This window comes from Eulemur rufifrons, chromosome 16 (genome assembly GCF_041146395.1).
Source record: "Eulemur rufifrons isolate Redbay chromosome 16, OSU_ERuf_1, whole genome shotgun sequence".
In the NCBI taxonomy this organism is placed as follows: Eukaryota; Metazoa; Chordata; class Mammalia; order Primates; family Lemuridae; genus Eulemur; species Eulemur rufifrons.
The window spans coordinates 44,552,584-44,573,699 of NC_090998.1; the positions used below are offsets into that span (position 1 = coordinate 44,552,584).

Here is a 21,116-nt window from a genome sequence, read left to right on the forward strand (position 1 = left end):
GGTCCTCTGCTTGAGGTTGAAAAAAGTCAAGGTGAACTAGCATGGCCCAGTGTAGTGATAAAGAACTGTAGAAATGATTGAGGATGTTGCAATACATCCGGTGGAAAAGTGGTATAGAGCACCAGATAATGCATGTTAACAGGGTGAAAGTTCCTTCTGTGAAAGCCCAAGGAAAGAGGCAGGGAGAAAGGCCTAAGATGACAAGAATAAGATAACAGCAATAAAGATAATACTAATATTTGACAATCATCTAGTGGTTTACATGTGTTATCTCATTTAACCCCCTCAACAAATCACCGAGGTGTTCTTTTCCCATTTTGAAGATAAACACAAGGTACAGAGGCTAATTACTTACCAAAGGCCACACAGGAAGTATTAACAAATGATAAAGCTTGACTTTGAACCGAGGTAATCTGGCCTTAAAGTCTATGCTCCGGACTCTACACTTTCCACAAAATCAGGGTTGGAGCAGGGGAGCTCACGCAGAGGGCTTCTTGGAAAGGAAGAGAAGGAGAAGTAAGCAGGGGATCAACAAGGTGGTCTCATTGGTATCTCCATTTGTCTGTGCTCTGTACTTTCCATGTTCCAACTCTTTCCTCTCACCATTCCCTTTGCCTGAAATGCCCTCGCTTCTCATCTCTGCATATCAAATACTGCCTGTCCTAGGAGGCTCATCAAATCACATTTGTCCACTTAAAAGCTCTGTGGTTTGGATGGACCATGGGCTGTGTGAGAAGGAGGAGAGGGAGGAGAGGGAGGAAAGGCTGAGACTCAATCGGGAAGGCCTTGCATAACTAACTGAGGTTTTAGATTTAGATTTTATTTAGTAGATTGGATGCTTTTCCGGTAGTAACATCAGAAGAGCTGTGCTATAGGAAAATTAACCAGACATCATTGTGTGGAAGTGAGAATGACATTGTGGGGACAGTGAGAAGGATTCTGAGGTAGGCCAAGCAAGAGGCATGGGGAATCCTTGCCTTTAGGGTATAGAGGGGGAGGAAGAGCTGGAGGGGAAGGAAGGGGATGAGCGTTGTGATAGCCACAGTGGAAGTCAAGGGAGGTGCATGTTCCCCAGATTGGGCAGTCAGAAAGGTCAAACCATGACTTCTGGTTGTGAGAGGCAGGAACTGAGGGGGAAACATAGGCCAGGGCCAGCCCTGAAAGGTCTTCCAGGGAAAGGTAGTGTGGTGTAGTGGTTAGATGCAAGGCTTCTGCAGGTAGACAGATTTGATCCTGTCTCTACTACTCACTGTTTGACCTTGGAAAAGCCACTTAATTTTTGCCTTAATTTGTGCCTCAGTTTACTCATGTGAAAAATGGGCATAATGTTAATAATTGTCATACCCTATGTTCTATATATATATAGTGTTTTGAACAATGCCCGGCACACAGGAAAGTTTTGCATAACTGTTCACTATTATTATTATTATGTGTCAAGCTGAAGAGTTCTGACTTTATCTTACGAGTGACAGGGAGCCACAGACAAGATTGCAACAAGGGCATAGCATGATCTGAAAGAAATCTCCTTTACCCAAGACCAGGTTAGAATCTAAGAATCATTTAAAAGCACTAGGAAAAAGTGCTAGATATTTTTTGTTTTTCTTTTGAGACAGAATCTTGCTCTGTCACCTGGGCTAGAGTGCTGTGGCATCAGCCTAGCTCACAGCAACCTCAGACTTCTGGGCTCAAGTGATTCTCCTGCCTCAGCCTCCTGAGTAGCTGAGACTACAGGCATGCGCCACCATGCCCGGCTAATTTTTCTATTTTTAGTAGAGATGGGTCTCACTCTTGCTTAGGCTGGTCTCGAACTCCTGACCTCAAGTGATCCTCCTGCCTTGGCCTCACCAGAGTGCTAGGATTACAGGCATGAGCCACAGAGCCTGGCTGAAAGTGCTAGATATTGCAGCGAGGTCTGAGGTAGAGAGAAAGGCCCTTGGGTATTGGCTGCTAGTAGGTCCTGGGTGAGCTCTGAGAGGGTTTCCAGAGAGTAATGGGAATGGAAGGTGGAGTGCAAGGGCTTAGGGAGCTCATGGGTGCCAAGAAAATAGAGGCCCTGTGCATATGTTCTTTGAATATTTTGGCCATATGGGATGAAAGAGAGAGAGAGAGAAAGAGAGAGAAGATGGTCACTAAATGGCGGCAGGGTAGGATGGTCTAAGGGAGAAGAAAAGAAAAAAGAAGGAGGATAGAAGACAGTACGGAGACATTTAGAGCAGAGGTACCCTCAGTGGACCCTGGAAGCCCCCGAAATGATAGACAAAATGTTGTGGATATGAATTAGAGTGTCCAGGCCATTGGTTTGTAAGTGGGGATGATGGAGGTTGAGCTGATCTGGATTTTGGCAGGGAAGCAAGCAAAACGTAGGCTCCTCTGTGGAAGGAGAGCCAGATGAACATGAGGTTGGGAAATTGAGAAGGTTGGTAAATATTTGGAACAGTTGAGAAAGCATAACATAGGAATCGAATGGAGGCAAACAGAAGGTTTGCCTTGTATCAGCAAGGGCTCAGCTGAGACAGTGTAGCATCGATTTGTTGTAGAAATAACAAGCTTGTTTTCTGACCTTGCTCTAGCACCACTGGGTAGGTGGCAACTAGAGAATGTGGATGGTAAAGGTTTTGGGGTGCTGGTGAAGCACCCCTAAAATGGCCAACCATGAGACCCAGGCTGAATGAGGTCAATGAAACCACGAGAGGATTGTAGTGATAGAGGCTGAAGAAAAGAAAGGCACAGTGGGAGGAAAGCTGCAGGTAGAGGGGAAGGAGAGGGGGAGGGGAAGAGCCCCAAAGATGGTCTCAGCTGTTCAAGATCTTTGTGTGAGAATAGCGGCAGTCGATGACGGAGATGAAGATGGGGGCACGCCTGAAGTGAACAGTGGAAGGTCTTAGCTTATGTGTTGTGATTATGCAGGTGTCTAGATTCAACTTCAAAGCTCATTAAAGAAAATTAACCAGGAAGCACCGTATGGATGAAAAGGGAAGAGACAGACAATGTGGTATAAGGAAGCTAAATTCTCATTTTCCATAATAGGAAGATAATGGAGAATGTCAAAAATTCATAAATCAAGAAATAGCAATGTAAGCACTGTATGTAAATCTTTCAGGTTGAAGGCAAAAACAGGGCCGGGTATGGTGGCTCATGTCTATAATCCTAGCACTCTGGGAGGCTGAGCTGGGAGGATTGCTTGAGCTCAGGAGTTCAAGACCAGCCTGAGCAAGAGCAAGACCATCCTGTCTCTACAAAAAATAGAAAAATTAGCCGGGCATGGTGACACATGCCTGTAGTCCCTGCTACTTAGGAGGCAGAGGCACGAGGATTGCTTGAGCCCAGGAGTGTGAGGTTGCAGTGAGCTATGATTATGCCACTGCACACTATCCCAGGCAACAGAGTGAGACCCTGTCTCAAAAAAAAAAAAAAAAAAAAAAGCAAAACTGTAAGTAATTGCACAGCTTTTGTAGATGAATGGTTTGTAAAAACAAGCAGGCCCCTTTGGGTTTGATATCTGAAATATTCAGGGCATCCTTAGGTATTTGATTCATGTTCAGGTTTGGCCTAGGGTTAGAGATGCTGCCTGACACATGTCTTCGGCAAATTCTCCTGCTACTAGGCATGTGATGGCTGGACAGTAATACTCAGGGAGGCTGTGAGGTCTGAGCTTCTCCCTAATGGGGGAAATGGATTTTCATCTTTGACTGGCATCAGGAAATTACTCTTTTAGTGAATAAACAGGCAGGATAAAGCGCTTTCTGTAACTGCAGTGCACCAGGGAATGCCAATCGGGCAGAACAGAGGCAGCTCGCCAGAAAACACAGTTCTCAAATTGGAGAGAGGCAGAAAGCTTCAGAGAAGGGGGGGGGTGAAATGGGGGAAGGGGAAGGAAAAAGGAGAGAAAGAGAGGACAGACGGGGAGGGAGGGAGCATTAGATGCTTCTGCCAGCATTTTTCTCCCCTCATTGTCTCTTTCCATTTTACTCCCAGACGCCCTACATTGCCTTCTAGTTACTGGTTCCTTTCTTTCCTTCCTTGACCAGGCTTTTGAAAGAAGAGCCTCCACTTGGCTCTATTTCCTGCTCTCCAGTTCATCCATCAGCCTGCTGAGGATTGGCTTCTGTGCCCTTTGCTTCCGAAGAGCCCTCCTGTTGAGATCACCAGTGCCCCCCTAACATGCAAGGGCCTTGGTGCCGCACTGCTGGTCCTCACCAAGGCCCTCTTCCCTTGGCTTCCATCAGCTTTCTTTCTCCTACTTCTCCAGCTCAAACTCCCTGCTATTTTTTTTTCTCCCTCTCTTTTTTCTTAGGATATTTTGATTTAGAATTACTTAATTGATCTATAACATTTTTTAAGCATGTGCTATGTGCCATTTGTTGTGGAGGGAGTAGTCAATTCTGCTAGACCAGGGGGCAGGTTAAGGGAGCTCAGGAAAATCTGCCTGGACCAATCTTGTTCCCTCTTTTGTCCAGTGCTGAACTTAATCTCTTAGTGGTCATCTATCAAATAGTATGCCAACCAGGGTAGGACCAAGGAGGAAGTCAGCGGCCAGAGCACTGGCAGAGCGTCCATGTCAAACTACGGAGTTTGAATTGCATAGACTCACCTCATTCAGGATGTCTCAGTGGGCCCACACGCACCTTTGACCTCTATCTATGTTGTTATGAATGATGTTATTTCAGCTAACACCTATACTATAGATGGCCAAAAAATGGTGGACTTTGCTCCAGAACTCCATCTAGAAACATAGGCATCTGTGAATGCTTATTTCAACAATACTTCTGATTGGTCTATATTTACAAATTGCTTTATCTGCAATATTGCACCCAAACTACTGGGTCTCCTAACTGATCTCCCTGCCTTCACCAACCCGTTTCATCTGTCCTCCACTGTCACTGTGAGACAGATCTTCCTAAAGCTAAATCTGGCCATCTTACTCTATAGTTTAATGTCTCCTCGTAGCACTCCTTCATTGCCTATCGAATATGCCTAAGGTCCAGATTCCTTAGTGTGGCCTACAAGGTCCTTCATGATCTGACCTTCATTGCCTCATCCCCCATCTCTTCCTCTGTGTGTTCTGCACCGCAGCCCTGCAGAGCTGCTTGTAGGTATCAGGAGGTTTTGTTCTGCTCACTACTCCACTTGTGTACACATTGTTACTGCCTGGCGTGTCCTTTCATCCTTGTCCACTTTTTGAACTCTCACTTATGCTATGGGAAGTAGTACCAAAATCATTGCTTCTGTGAAGCCATTTCTAACTTGACAGGTAATCCTCCTTTACAGCTTTCTGAGACTGTGTGTACACTTCTGTTATGGCACCTGTCATACTGTGCTGCGTTTGTTTGGTCACCTTCGTGAGTCCCCTCTCTAGACTGGCTTCTTGATGGTAGCACCAAGTATTAGCCTATACCGAGTCCCCAGTACCTAGAGCAATGCTTGGCACATAGTAAATACTGAATAGATATTGCTTAAAGAAAAAGGGAAGGAATAAAATGAAAGCTGTTCTCTTTCTATTGAAGAAGGACATACCCTCAACATGTGGCTGTACCTGGCTGTCCTCATGGGCCTGTACTACCTTGTGCGCTGGTACCGGGAGAGGCAGGTGGTGAGCCACCTCCGAGACAAGTACGTCTTCATCACGGGCTGTGACTCGGGCTTTGGGAACCTGCTGGCCAGACAGCTGGACATGCACGGCTTGAGGGTGCTGGCTGCGTGTCTGACGGAGAAGGGGGCCGAGGAGCTGAGGACCCAGACGTCAGACAGGCTGGAGACGGTGATTCTGGATGTCACCAACACAGAGAGCATCACTGCAGCCACCCAGTGGGTGAAGGAACGCGTGGGAGACAGAGGTATGAAGAAGTCTTTTCTCCTTTCATTTACTTAAAGCATGAAGATGCTAAGGTTATATATCCAGTTGTCCCTTGGTATCCATGGGGGATTGGTTCCAGGACTTCCTGTGGCTACCAAAATTTGTAGATGCTCAAGTCCCATATATAAAATGGCATAGTATTTGCATATGACCTATGTACATCCTCCCATATACTTTAAATCATCTCTAGATTACTTATAATACCTAACATAATGTTAATAATTGTTACACTGTATTGTTTAGGGAATAATGACAAGAAAAATAATTCTGTACATGTTCAGTACAGATGTAGATTTTTTTTCTAATATGTTCCATCCGTGGTTAGTTTGATCCACGAGTAGGAAGGGTCAACTGTATATATCAAAAGCAGGGTTTAAAAGGTGGGCTTTGTCATTTGAAGGACTGTCAAGATCTTTTGTGGTGTTTCATTTCCCTAACAATGTTTACATTGAAAGATGAGCTTAACAGATTTGGGGCCAGTATCTCACCTTGCAGGCAGACTATTTATAAACACAATTCTTTATGTTTGAAGAGTTTTCAAGGTGTTCTTAAGAAACTGATTCATCTTCCCGTGGTTGCTACTTAAAATATAGGCATTCCTTGAAGTCAGCCTTCCTTGGTCCTCTTTTTAAAAAAATTTTTTTCATTTCGTTTTATTTGTTTTTAAAAATTAATACACTATTTCTTAGAGTTTTAGGAAATTGACCAGAAAGTACAGAGTTCCTATATTTTCCTGCCACCAAATTTGCCCCTATTATATTTATTTATTTATTTATTTATTTTTTAGACAAGGTCTCGCTCTGTTGCTCAGGCTAGTGTGCATATGGCCTCTGTGCTATGCACATCTGCTTATTTCTATTGTATTTTTACTGTTTTCCCATCTGTTAGACAGTGAACTCCCTGAGGGTATGGGCCTCTCTGACCCATATTATTGTATTTCCAGCTTCTGGCGCATGGCCTGGTACATGTTAAGGGCTCAACAAATGCTGAATGGATCCCATGTACTCATAGTTTTATCTATTGCCTTTATGCCCTTGATATCTAAATTCTCTCTTACTTCTCACACTTGAATTTCCAACTGCTTGCTAGATAGTGTTATTATCCCTTCATTTACAAAGAATTGTTACCTCAGAGTCTTTTTCAATCATTACACTTTCAGTCTTTCTGTATCTCCATATTTTATATGAATCTCTGGTAAGTAGCATGATGGTAAGTAGGTGATATAAAAAATCTCTGGTAAGTAGGTGATATAAAAAATAATCCAGTCTGAATTTTTGTTTTTTAGCTAGAACATTTCATTCATCTATACTTAATTATTGATACATTTGGATTTGTTTCTTTCATCTTAATTTTTTTTCAGACAGAGTTTCTCTTTGTTGTCCAGGCTAGAGTGCCATGGTGTTAGCCTAGCTCACAGCAACCTCAAACTCCTGGGCTCCAGCAATCCTCCTGCCTCAGCCTCCCCAGTAGCTGGGACCACAGGCGCGCACCACCATGCCCAGCTAGTTTTTTCTGTTTTTAGTAGAGACTGGGGCTCGCTCTTGCTCAGCCTGGTCTCAAACTCCTGACATCAAGCCTTCCCTCCTGCCTTGGCCTCACACAGTGCCAGGATTACAGGCATAAGCCACCACGCCCGGCTCATCTTATTTTGAGCTTTTTTTTTGGTCCCATTTTTTTCTGTTTCCTTTTTCCTCTCTTGATTGATTGAATTTTTTATTCCACTTTTCCCACTACTTAACTGAAAGTACTGTAATATACTCTGTATTTCTTTAGTGGTTCCTCCAGAAATTTTTGTTTTGTTGTTGTGGAGACAGAGTCTCGCTCTTTTGCCCTGGCTAGAGTGCTGTGGCGTCAGCCTAGCTCACAGCAACCTCAAACTCCTGGGCTCAAGCAATCCTCCTGCCTCAGCCTCCCGAGTCGCTGGGACTACAGGCATGCGCCACCATGCCCGGCTAATTTTTTCTATATATATTTTTAGTTATCCAGATAATTTCTTTCTATTTTTAGTAGAGATGGGGTCTCACTCTTGCTCAGGCTGGTCTCGAACGCCTGACCTTGAGTGATCCACCCTCCTCGGCCTCCCAGAGTGCTAGGATTACAAGCGTGAGCCACTGTGCCTGGCCTATTTCTACAAGTTCTATTTGGTTCTTTTCCAAATCTGCTTGATCAATTTTACAGTATCTTATCTTTATTAATTCCTTCAATCCTTTCTTATATTTTAAAATGATATTCGGCATGCTTATTTTATATTACATGCCTTACAATTCTAGTATCTTTCTAGTTTCTAAAGTCTTTGTTAGTGTTTTTCTGCTTTCTATTGCTTCTGCTGGTTCTTACATTTGATACTTTGTTTCCTTGTGTGTTTAGTAATTTGTGACAAACAGTCGCTGCTTTTCTTAAAACTCTCTCTGGTGATTCCTTGAGGCCTGAGATAGAGTCCTCCAGAGAGGTTTTTTTTTTTTTAAAAAAATTAGAGACAGGGCCTTGCTATGTTGCCCAGGCTGGACTTGAACTCCTGCACTGAAGTGATCCTCCCACCTCAGGCTCCCAAGTAGCTGAGACTACAGATGTTACTGAAAACTCAGTACTTGTCCCTAAGGCTGAATCAGTAAGACTAAAGAACAAGAACAAGTGGTTTGAGGAAAAAGGAAAGAGAAGTTTATTAAATTTTCTGGCAAATGAGGAAGGTGGCAGACTAGCATCTCAAAGACCACCATCCTGCCTTTATGCAGAAAAACAGGGCTTTTAAAAGGGCGATTTTCAGCTGTTGGGCTTGGGTCTATGTAACCTGTCATATGTTGTGGCTTTGAGCTATTGTTGTTTAACTATAACCAGTGGTTTTGATCTTGAGTTATTGCAACCTTATCTCCAGTGATGATGATCTTGTGACCCTTGTCCGGACAATTCTGTTGAACCATCTTCTGTGGTTTAAGAAAATAGAAGACAAACAGCAAAGAACATTTTTCTGCCTCTTTGATCACTGGCCTCAGGAAGGAATGCACATTTTAATTCCCAGAAAGGGAGGGGTTTTAAAGAGATAACTTGTGAAACATTTCATTGCCTTTTTTCAGACCTTTACCTCTGTTACACAGGTACACACCACTTCACCTGGCTCCCGCCACAGAGTACTTCTGTTTGCTTCTATCAGGTGCCTGGGAGCACTCAGAGCACATGGCCACCTTAAACTTAATTCTTGGCTTGAGGTTTTTTAGACCACCCAGGTAGTATGAATTTGGGCTGCAAATTCTCATATAGAATGGATAATTCCTCAGGAATGATTCTTACCCCTCTCTCCAACACCAAAGTTCAAGACAGATAATTTTTGCCTGAAACCAAACTCCTGATTTGACTCTTACTGTTTTAGGACTTTGGGGCCTGGTCAACAATGCAGGCATTATTGCCCCAGTTACATACTGCGAGTGGCAGAAAATTGAGGACTCTGTGAATACCCTCAAAGTGAACCTCATCGGGGTGATTCAGGTGACCTTGAGCATGCTCCCCTTGGTGAGGAGAGCTCGGGGGAGGATTGTCAATGTCTCCAGCTTTCTGGGAAGACTTGCCTCCACTGCTGGAATCTACTGTTGCTCCAAGTATGGGGTAGAAGCCTTTTCGGATATTCTGAGGTAACTCTTTTACATTAAAACAAAAACAACTATTGAGCACTTAAATATGTCTTAGGCATTGTGCTAGTTGCCCTCACCTACATTATCTTTTTTCATCACTCCCAAAATCTTGAGACATAGATAATTTTTACTAGTCTATTTTATATAGAAAACTGTTAAATAGTGACTGAAAAAGAGTGCGTCACACTCAATTGAGGTTTATTAAGCCAACATTTTAAGGACACACCCAGGAAAAGCACAGCCCACAAATATCTGTTGTGGACTGGGCTCTTTGTAGAAGAAATTGAGGATTTTGCATTTAAAGGAAAAAGGGGGTGCACAGGAAAAAGGGAGGGGTGAAAGAGGTGAGCAGTGAGGCAATTAATGGTATTCTTGTGAATTTTATTTGGTGCCCAGTAAATCTGCGTAAGATAAGATGAACATTCATGCAAGGGGGTAGAGGAAGTAGTCGATGTTGTGAATCTTCTTAGGGTGGGTAGAAGAGTGATCATATTTCTCCTTTGCCTTACATTAGTGGAGATAAACTTGAAATCGACATTTAAGAGTTCATTCAGGCTACAGTCCTAAGATTATAATTGACATGTACTCATTTTATAGGGGCTATATATCTAAGAGGGCTTTTTTTTTTAGGGCTGAAGGAAGTAAGAAATATTTTAACCCAAAATACATTTCTTTGTTACATTTTGAGGTGGCTACAGGCAAACAGGAATATGTTGCAAGGCTGTCTAGGTTGGGAGGCTGGGGGAGAAATTTGCATTTGTAAAGAACCTCTGTTAAATGCAGCCAGGCCTTGCCTGTTAGATCTGGGACGGGTCTGCATACAGTCTAGCACCCTTAAAGGTCCAAATAAAAACGTTTCCTTGAGGGCTGTTACCATGTTTATCTGCACAACAAGACCACCTTGCCAGCCAGGCTTCTTTTCTTCCTCCCATACCCAGTCCGAAGAGAAAAATCCTGTTTATACTGAAGGAGCTCAGGATGTTTCACCCCAAAATATGACTCCTTGATATACAGAATGTTTTGAATTAAAGGCCCTTAGAAATCAAAAGGCCTTGGAAGGGGCTTTCCCTCTATCTGCATAACCAGATGGACCCATCAAAAGAAGAATGGACTTGTCTTCCCCTCCCTGTTATCTCAATATATACAGGAAAGAAGATCAAGAATGCAACCAGACTTGGGCCGGACACGGTGGCTCACGCCTGTAATCCTAGCACTTTGGGAGGCCAAGGCGGGTAGATCATTTGAGCTCAGGAGTTTGAGACCAGCCTGAGCAAGAGCGAGACCCCTCTCTAAAAATAAAAAAATAAAAAAAAAAGGAAAGAAAAGAAAAGAATGCAACCAGACCTGACCCAAATCATTTTATTTCATTTTATGTTTTTTTTTTTTTGAGACAGAGTCTCACTCTGTTGCCCAGGCTAGAGTGAGTGCCGTGGCGTCAGCCTAGCTCACAGCAACCTCAAACTCCTGAGCTCAAGGGATCCTCCTGTCTCAGCCTCCCGAGTAGCTGGGACTACAGGCATGTGCCACCATGCCCGGCTAATTTTTTCTATATGTATTTTTAGCTGTCTATATAATTTCTTTCTATTTTTAGTAGAGATGGGGTCTTGCTCTTGCTCAGGCTGGTCCCGAACTCCTGAGCTCAAACGATCCGCCCACCTCGGCCTCCCAGAGTGCTAGGATTACAGGCGTGAGCCACCGCACCCGGCCCATTTTATGTTTTTTGAACAGAGTTTTACTCTGTCATCCTAGGTGGAGTACAGTAGTGTCGTCATAGCTCACAGCAACCTCAAACTCCTGGGCTCAAGCAATCCTCCTACCTCAGCCTCCTGAGTAGCTGGGACTACAGATGTGTGCCACTATGCCTGGCTAATTTTTTTGTTTTCTGTAGAGATTGGATCTTGCTGTGTTGCTCAGGCTGGTCCTGAACTCTTGGTCTCAAGTGATCCTCCTGCCCCTCCTTCCAAAGTGTTAGGATTACAGGCATGAGCCACAGTACCGGCTGCTTCTTTCCTTTATAATTAATACATACATACATATATATATATTATTTTTTTTTTAAAAAGAGATGGAGCCTCGCTATGTCACCCAGGCTGAAGTGCAGTGGCTACTCATAGCCACAATCACAGGGACGACAGCCTTGGACTCAAATGATCTCCTGCCTCAGCCTCTTGAGTAGCTGGGATTACAGGACTATGCCACCGTGCCCAGCCTATTTCTCTTATATTTTAATTCCTGAGAGAATCCTATTGGCTGAGTTCATTTTGTGTGTGTTTGCGCCAGGTAACACCACATTGTGTGACATTTTTGTGCACTTATGTGCGAGGCACTATTGTAAGTAGTTTATATTCACTAAATCAACTTTCTTAGCAACCCAATGAGGAAGGTATTATTTTTATTCTTTTTGTACATCTGAGGAAACTGAGGTGCAGAGGTTTAGTAATTCACCTGTGGTCATATAGGTGGTAACAGGCAGAGCGACTGTCTAGCCCTAAGAGGGGCTCTTGTCCCACCAAGTACCCTCCCTGGGCCAAGCAGCTGTGGACATGAAGGTATAGTCACGTGGCACTAAATATTGCTCTACAAAATCCCCTTTAGCATGGGCTGACCTTGGGGAAGTTTCACTTGGAAATGATCTGTGAATATTATAGGTGGCATGTATTCACTTTCTGTGGCTACTATTTTTTCTTCTTTTTGGAGACAGAGTCTCGCTCTGTTGCCTGGGCTAGAGTGCAGTGGTGTCAGCCTAGCTCACAGCAACCTCAAACTCCTGGGCTCAAGCAATCCTTCTGCCTCAGCCTTCCGAGTAGCTGGGACTACAGGCATGCGCTACCATGCCCGGCTAATTTTTTCTATATATTTTTAGCTGTCTAGATCATTTCTTTCTATTTTTAGTAGAGACAGGGTCTCGCTCTTGCTCAGGCTGGTCTTGAACTCCTGACCTTGAGTGATCCTCCCGCCTCTGCCTCCCAAAGTGCTAGGATTACAGGCGTGAGCCACCGCATCCGGCCTGTGGCTACTATTAATATAATAAATTATCACAAGTAATTTATGGTATGTAGTATCTTAAAACAACACATATTTATTTTGTCATAGTTCAGGAGGCCAGAAGTCCAAAATCAGTATCACTGGGTCAAAATCAAGGTGTGGACAGGGCCACATTCTTTCCGAAGGCTCTAGGAGAGAATCTGCTACTTGCCTCTTCTAGCATTCTTTGGCTTGTGCCTCCATGGCCACATTGCCTTCAACGCTGTCAGTCATCAAGTCTGCCTCCGATGCTTATGATTGCATTTAGGGCCCATTCAGATAATCTAGGCTAATCTCCCTATTGCAAGATCCTTAATTTAATCATATCTGCAAAGCCTTTGCCACATAAGGTAACATTTACATGTTCCAGGGATTAGGACTTTATATCTTTGGGGGCCATTATTTAGCTCATCACATACCATGACTGGCACGTGAGTGTTATAGTTTGCATATTATATTACCTGCCTAGGAAGGAAACAGGGACATAGCCAAGGAAATTACGTGAGTTGTTACCCCGTGGCAGGCACCTCACCTGGCTTCCTGCCTATCCAACGTTCTGTCTATCACACTGGGTTGCTGCCACTGATTTGTCACCACCTAGGACTGATCTCTTGGACTCCTTGACTCTTTCCTAGACTAAGAGCAAAGATCTATCATTCCAACATTCAAATCACTATTTAATTCCTTTAGAGAATACAAGTTCTCCCTAGCTGTGCTAAGGATAAACAAGGAAAGGAAGTTTTGTCCTACATTTGGATGGGAGTGATAAAGGGCAGTGGAAATGTTGTGGTGCGGTAAGAATCAGAGTGAGAAAACCCAAGGGGAAGTGCAATTCAGAGGAGCAGAGTCACCTCTGGTTTGCATAGCCCTTTCCTCTTCCCCTCGACACGTGGGCACCTGGAGACTGTTTTCTGAAACCCTAACATGGAAGGTTTTAGGTTTTGCTTTGATAAGGGAGGCTTTTCCTTCAGAACAGTGGTTCTCAAACTCTAGCATGCCTGCAGAGTATACTCTACTGTGGTGTGCAATGGCATCTTACTTCACTTGGGGTGGGCAGCACTTAGTACAGTGCCTAGCACATAGTCAGCCCTTGATAAGTATTTTTGGAACTGTTTGTTGAATTAACCTGAGTATTCTGGAGTGACCATTGACTTGTAATTTTAATGCTCACATCATATATCATTAATGATCTCTTGTAGTCTTTGAACACACTGTAATTTTCCATGGGCCTGTGCTTTTGCATGTGTAATTCTCACTGCTGGGTTTGCCACTCTTCCCTTTTCTTCACTTGGAAATTTCTAGTCTGTCCCCTATGGCTCAATTGAAATGTTATCTCCTCACTGAAGCCTTCCCTGACTCCCTCAGAAAATCTATCTGTATCTTCCTCTGTACTTTAATAGCCCCTTGAACATCTCCCCTTTACAATTCTTTTGAGTTGTGTTACAATTATTCGCTTACTTGTTGGACTTAACTGCTGTGAATATTTTGAGATGAGGAACTGAGTTTTAATCTTCTGAGATTGTGCATGTAAAACACTTAGCACAGTGCCTGCCATAATACGTGCTAATTTTATTTATCACTACTTTTATTCCTCATGCCTCTAGTGTCTAGTCTATGGTAGGTACTTAATAACTGTTTATTAAAAGAGCGATTGCAGAATTGAATGGTTAGGGTAGCTGATATAATCATGTCCCAGTTGTTGAACCTAAGGATGTTTAAATTTTTATTCTTTCTTTCCATTTCTTTATCCTTTAAAATATTCAAGGAAGGTATTTTAATAATCTTATAATAACCATTTTTTGTTTTGTTTTTCCCTCCCTGAGACATTGAAATGGTGATGTCTTTCAACCAAAGGAGTTAACTTGAGGAATTTTATTTCAGGCGTGAACTTCGACATTTTGGTGTGAAAATCAGCATAATTGAACCTGGTTACTTCAAAACGGGAATGACAGAGGTGAAGAAGTCCTTAGGGAAAGTGAAGCAAGCCTGGGAAGAAGCCCCTGTGCATATTAAGGAGTCCTATGGACAGCAGTTTTTTGATGCCTGTAAGCTTTATTCTTTTGATAGGGGTAATGAATACCCTTGCATGAGAAGGAGAAAAGAGGGTTGGTGGGCAATGATTGACAGATCCTCTAAGAACAAAGATTCTTTTTTTTTTTTTTTTATTTAAAAGAGGTTTATTCTGAGTTGAATCTGTGCGACCATGGCCCAGACAGCCATGCCCAAGAAGCCTTAAGCAAGTGAGTGGTGTCTGAAAACAAAGATTCTGACACAAAGCCACGCCAGGACAGAAGGAGATCAGGAAGGTCCTAGTGCTCTGATGGCCATTCTGGTTGAGGAAGGGAACACATAGGCAGCCTAGGGCCAGGGTCTTCCCTGCCCTGTTAGCTGTGGGCGTGGCCACCTAAGCTCTGGCAGGTGTTACATACCTGGAGGCATGGAACTCTGGATCTTGAGAGGGGGTGCCCCTTGATAGTTTGGCAGGGGTGGTGTGAGATGTCTGCACAGTGAAAGCGCAGTCTTCATTGTTGTTTACCCTTTTAGTAACAGAGGGCCTGCCACAAACTCTGTGTCTTATTGTGACAAGAGAGAGAGTGTAGGCTGGAGGAGGTAAGTGGAAGAGGACAAGGTTTGCAGGGCCCTACCAGCCATTCCCAGAGACCAGACCTCTCAAGTGCAGGCCACAGGAGCCTTGTGGGAGTGAGATTGTTCAGTTTCATGTAATAACATCATTCTGATGACCCGGAGGAGGAGGAGCGGCAGTGGCGTGGGTTGGAGTCAAGGCTGTCATCTTAGTAGAAGTAAGCCATGCATGCTGGTATGCGGCTGCACCTCCCTGGGGGGGATTCTTTATCTTCACACAAAGATGTCAGCAACTTGCCCAGCCTGAAGGAAGATGCTCTCTTTTCTGTTTCACAAAAAGGCAGTGGATAGGCCCAGTCCTGTCATTGGCTTTGGGTGATATACTAGTCCAGAGAAAGGGAGAGGGTGCAGATAGAAGATTCTCAACCTTGAGTCCTGTCTTCTGGGTGCACCAGGCCTAAGAGGGTCATCATCAACAGAGGGGAGAGAAGTTGGATTAGAGAAAGGCTGACAAGACAGTGCCTGAGCCTTTCAGAACTCATCCAGTTGGGGAACTACAGTTCCCACATGCTAGAGAGTTGGCCATTGTTATAAGCTCCTCTTCATCTAAAGTTTTCAGCTATTGGGGAACTTTTTTCCCCTTTGTGGGTACATGTAGTTTAACAGTAGAAATCAATGGGAACCTAGAATTGACTATGAAGTGACTATACATAAAAGGTAGGATATATGTATTTTCTGATTTAAAAGGAATTGAAATGGTTTATATATTCGTCCATGGATCAGAATAATCTAGATCAGTGCCATCTGACAGAAATATAATGAGAGCCACATACGTTACCTTAGATTTTCTAGTAGGTATATTAAAAGAAGGAAAAAGAAACAGATAAAACTAATTTTAATAATATATTTTATTTCATCTAATATATCCAAAATGCTACCATCTCAACATTTATTATAAATATAAATGTTATTAATAAGATATTTTATATTCTTTTTCCTGTTAGTCTTTGAAAATTGGTTTGTGTTTTACACTTGCAGCATTTCTTAACTTGGATGCTAAATTTTCCTAGGAAATATTATATTTGTATTATTCAGATTTAATAAAACTTACAGTTTCCAGCATATTATTCATAATAGCCCAAAGTGGAAATAACCCAAATGTCCATCAATTGATGAATGGATGAACAAAATGTGATATAGCCATATGTTGGAATGTTATTAATGTTTGGCAACCAAAAGGAGTGAAGTACTGATACATGCTATAACATGGATGAACTTTGAAAACATTTTGCTCAGTAAAGGAAGCCAAGTTGCAAGGAACCACAATGTATGATTCCATTTATATGAAATGTCCAGAAAAGGCAAATGCATAGAGACAGAAAATAGATTACTAGTTGCCTGAGCTGGGGGAGTGGGGGTTGGTGAGAAATGGAAACGATCTCTAATGGGTACAGGGTTTCTTTTGGGGATGATGGAAATATTCTAAATTTAAATTATGATGATGGTTACACAACTCTGAATATACTGAAAACCATTCATTCATATACTTTATTTTTTTCTTAACTTTTATTTTTTTTGAGACAGAGTCTCACTCTGTAGCCCAGGCTAGAGTGCTGTGGCGTCAGCCTAGCTCAGAGCAACCTCAAACTCCTGGGCCTACTGCCTCAGCCTCTTGAGTAGCTGGGACTACAGGCATGCGCCACCATGCCCGGCTAATTTTTTCTATATATTTTTAGTTGTCCAGCTAATTTCTTTCTATTTTAGTAGAGACAGGGTGTCGCTCTTCCTCAGGCTGGTCTTGAACTCCTGACCTTGAGCGATCCAACCGCCTCGGCCCCCTAGAGTGCTAGGATTACAGGCATGAACCACCGCGCCCGGCCCATATACTTTAAATGACTGAATTTTATGATATATAAATTATATTTCAAAGATGATATAAAAATTTCCAGTTGGGGCCGGGCGCGGTGGCTCACGCCTGTAATCCTAGCACTCTGGGAGGCCGAGGTGGGCGGATCGTTTGAGCTCAGGAGTTCGAGACCAGCCTGAGCAAGAGCGAGACCCCACCTCTACTAAAAAAAATAGAAAGAATTTATATGGACAGCTAAAAATATATATAGAAAAAATTAGCCGGGCATGGTGGCGCATGCCTGTAGTCCCAGCTACTCGGGAGGCTGAGACAGGAGGATCGCTTGAGCTCAGGAGTTTGAGGTTGCTGTGAGCTAGGCTGACGCCACGGCACTCACTCTAGCCTGGGCAACAGAGTGAGACTCTGTCTCAAAAAAAAAAAAAAAAAAAAAAATTTCCAGTTGGAAAAGTAGATTCACATATACCTATGTTGTTCCAAACACACGTAAAAGTTTTCCAGCAACAGAGTGTGGCATGATAGACAATGGAGACTTGGAAGAGTGGGGGGAGTGGGAGGCAGGTGGATGTTGAAAAATTACTTAATGGGTACAATGTACATTACTCCAATGATGGATACACTAAAAGCCCTGACTTAAACATTATGTAGTATGTCAGTGTAACACAACGATACTTGTATCCCACAAATTTATACAAATAAAAATTTAAAAAAAGTTTTCCAGTAATGGAATTGAATTTTAAAATTAAACTTAATTAAAATTATATAAAATTAAAAATTCAGTTTTCAGTCACACTAGCTATATTTTAAGTGCTCCATAGCTACATGTGGCTGGGCTCATGCCTGCAATCCCAACATGTTGAGAGGCTGAGGTGGGATGATTGCTTCAGGCCAGGAGTTCAAGACCAGCCTGGGGAATATAGCGAGACCCCATCTCTACAAAAAATAGGAAAAATTAGCCAGGCATAGTGGTACATGCCTGTAATCCTAGCTACTCAGGAGGCTGAGGCAGGAGGATGGCTTGAGCCCAGGAGTTTGAGGCTGCTGTGAGCTATGATTGCTCCACTGCACTCCAGCCTGGGCGACAGAATGAGACCTTGTGTTTAAAAAAAAAAAAAAAAAAGCTACATGTGGCTAGTGGCTATCATATCGGGAAGCACAGTCTAAATTGTCTTAATCTAGGCTGGGTGTGATGGCTCATGCCTATAATCCTAGCACTCTGGGAGGCCGAGGTGGGTGGATCGTTTGAGCTCAGGAGTTCAAGACCAGACTGAGCAAGAGCAAGATCCCATCTCTACTTAAAAAAAAAAAAAAAAAAAAATAGATTGTCTTAATCCTCGTAGAAAGTAAACATGGTTCGACTTCTGTGACTACATGCAAGAGGATTTAAAAATATGGGGGAGTGAGATTGTTGACCATCATTTCTCTTTTCGCCTATAGTTTATGATGGCGTCAAACAAGGGCTGTTGGGATGTAGCACAAACCTGAACCACGTTACTGACTGCATGGAACACGCTCTGACATCTGTGCATCCTCGTACTCGATATTCAGCTGGATGGGATGCTCAATTTTACTTCATCCCTCTATCTTATTTACCTACATCACTGGCAGACTACATATTGACTCGATCTTGGCCCAAACCAGCCCAGGTAGCATAAAAAACTGGTTTGGTGGCTCTTGGAATGAAGATAAAAGTCTGGCATTAGTTAGTGTCTCAGGAATCCTTATTTAGAACCCCAAATTTCTGTCACAATAAGCTTTCTTGCCTAAACTCATTTATCTGACATTACTTCTGAGAACCCTTTCCAGACTGCACTTCTCTTCCTTAGTCTGACGAGTTGCTTCCTTGGTCACAGCACGTCAGCATGTCTGTCTACCCTAGTACTTATCCCACTATCATCAAAGTGTTGGGTAACTTAGCTATCTTTTCCACTGGACTGTAAAATTTTGATGACTTCAGTTTCCCCTGGGGCCCTCCAGTATTTGGCACATAAAGATTTGTTGAGTAAATGAATAAAAAAACAAAAACACTACCTCTGGTTCAGTTTTCTCCCTACATCCATGGTAAATAAGGGTTTGGAGCTGGAGTATGGTTTTAAATAATATTCCAAATCTTGATCCTTAGGACATGCTAGTCCCACCTTCTGGAATGACCTGGCCCAGGTGACCTTTTCCTCCTGGGGAGTCCTGTGCCCCTTCGTCAACCGTGTTCCCGAGCTGCCTTCTGTTTTCTATCCACAGACTTCTCTCCCACTGTAGATTATAACATTCTGGAGAGCAATATGCCCTGCAAGATACCCAGCCCTGGGCCTGGCCAGATATACACACAGTAAATATTTGTGGAATAAGAGGAGGTAAATAAAGCATCACATGTACTCACCAGAAAATTGGTTTCCCTGATCATCACCTAAATACAAATCTGGGAACGACACCAATTGGATATCAGACTGAGGTGGGGGGTGGGGGAGGGGATGGGGGTATGCCTACACAATGAGTGCATTGCGCACCGTTTGGGGAGTGGTAACACTTGAAGGTGCTGACTCGGGAAGGGGGGGGTGGGGTAGGGAGGGATATATACCTACACGATGGGTGCAACGCGCACGACCTGGGGAACAGACACGCCTGGAGCTCTGACTTGGGGGGAAAGGCGGTACAGGAGCAACGTATGTAACCTGCAATTCTGTATCCCCCATAACAAGATGAAATTAAAAAAAAAAAATAAATAAATAAAAAAAAAAAAAAAAGAGGAGGTAAATAATTTTCCAGCACCAATACATCAGATTGAAAGGGGCAAATCCTAACATGGCAAAATATCTTAAAGCCCTATCTTTGATTTTCAAGACAAGTTGTTTATTTTAAACTCTTGTCAAGGAAAGATGAGGACAAGTGCAGAGAGGAGAACATGCACATCCTAAAATTCAATGAGGTGTTTTGAAGAGCTTTTGAACATGGGAAAATGTTAAGATATAATGTTACTTGGAAAAAAAAAAACAGATGTAAAATGGTATATGATCCCAAATATGCGGTGACCAAATAATTTATTGCCAGGACATCTTTGCAAATGAAAGATGGTGCTAAAATAATTAATACTTTTTGAAATATTTATTAACAGACAAATTCATTTTTAATTTATTAGAATGCATACAATATTTCTCAAATCTATTTTAAAAATAAAAATGCTTTTCTAAATATAATACCTGAGAATATTGAAGCATAAAATCTCTTTTTACATAAAATTGTTTTAAAAAACAATTTTATTTGAAAAAAAGATTTTCTTCATGCATCTTACAGTTCAGTGTCCTTAATCTTTCATGAAAAAGTATATGAATGATGTTCACCTAATTTAGAAAGGCCTCTCATAGCTCTGATGCAGCAACAATTGATAATATGCTTTCACATAAACACTAGGAATAAAGATAGAGCATCAAGTCAATTGAGAGTTGAATTACATCAACAATACATGCTTTTCAAAAAAATCACAAATTTTTTCAATGTCAAGAAAGTATACATTGAATGCAATTAAACTCCTCCAAAGAAAAATCAATCTCCTATTCCTTTTAAATATATATACAAAATCAATTTAATGCATGTAATTACACTTCTCCAAAAAAATCAATCACTTGCTCCCTTCAAACATACATACAAATCAATTATCTAATTATTTTGACTTTGGATTATTCTCTATAATCAACACTCAATTCATAGTAATGTCTGAAAGTGTTAGTGTCTTGCTACTTCCTAGTATAAATCATCTGGTGTTTACTTAGACATGATTTTTGATTAAATGCTTTTCCACATTTACTGCATCTGAAAATATCTTTCAGTATGAACTTCATGATATTTTGTTAGGTATATTTTTTGGACAAAGGTCTTTCTAAACTCATTACATTTGTAGCGTTTCTCTTCAATATGAATGTTCTGATGTTGAATAAAGTTTGAGCAACAGTCCATTTCTGTCCAACATTCTGTCCAAAGCCTATAAACCGTTGCTGTTGGAAGGTTTTTTTCCAGTATAAATTCTCATATGTACAATAAGATCGGTGGTATAATTAAAGGCATTGCGTTACTCTTTTTTTCTTGTTAGACAGCATCTCGCTCTGTTGCCCAGGCTAGAGTGCCGTGGCGTCAGCCTAGCTCAAAGCAACCTCAAACTCCTGGTCTCCAGCGATCC

The 21,116-nt window shown here is 42.3% G+C and overlaps 1 protein-coding gene across 3 annotated transcripts; it reads left to right on the forward strand.

The window, feature by feature from the left end:
- Positions 1–427: 427 nt before the first annotated feature.
- LOC138396417 (17-beta-hydroxysteroid dehydrogenase type 6-like) lies at positions 428–20,018 on the forward strand. Of its 3 annotated transcripts, none has more exons than XM_069489694.1 (6): positions 428–536; positions 5,505–5,834; positions 9,219–9,477; positions 14,383–14,546; positions 18,386–19,299; positions 19,696–20,018. In XM_069489694.1, the coding sequence occupies exons 2-5, from the start codon at positions 5,522–5,524 to the stop codon at positions 18,601–18,603; spliced, it is 954 nt and encodes a 317-aa protein (XP_069345795.1). In that variant the 5' UTR covers positions 428–536; positions 5,505–5,521; the 3' UTR covers positions 18,604–19,299; positions 19,696–20,018. The 3 variants fall into 3 exon arrangements, with proteins under 3 accessions (XP_069345795.1, XP_069345796.1, XP_069345793.1); XM_069489695.1 differs by having other exon boundaries at positions 5,508–5,834; XM_069489692.1 differs by having other exon boundaries at positions 428–516.
- Positions 20,019–21,116: the final 1,098 nt, after the last annotated feature.

Coding starts and splice junctions, on each gene's coding strand:
- LOC138396417 (XM_069489692.1), top strand. CDS start 429: ATGCTCCGGACTCTACACTTTCCACAAAATCAGGGTTGGAGCAGGGGA. Junction 9,478..14,382: donor GCCTTTTCGGATATTCTGAG/GTAACTCTTTTA, acceptor ATTTTATTTCAG/GCGTGAACTTCGACATTTTG. Junction 14,547..18,385: donor ACAGCAGTTTTTTGATGCCT/GTAAGCTTTATT, acceptor TTTCGCCTATAG/TTTATGATGGCGTCAAACAA.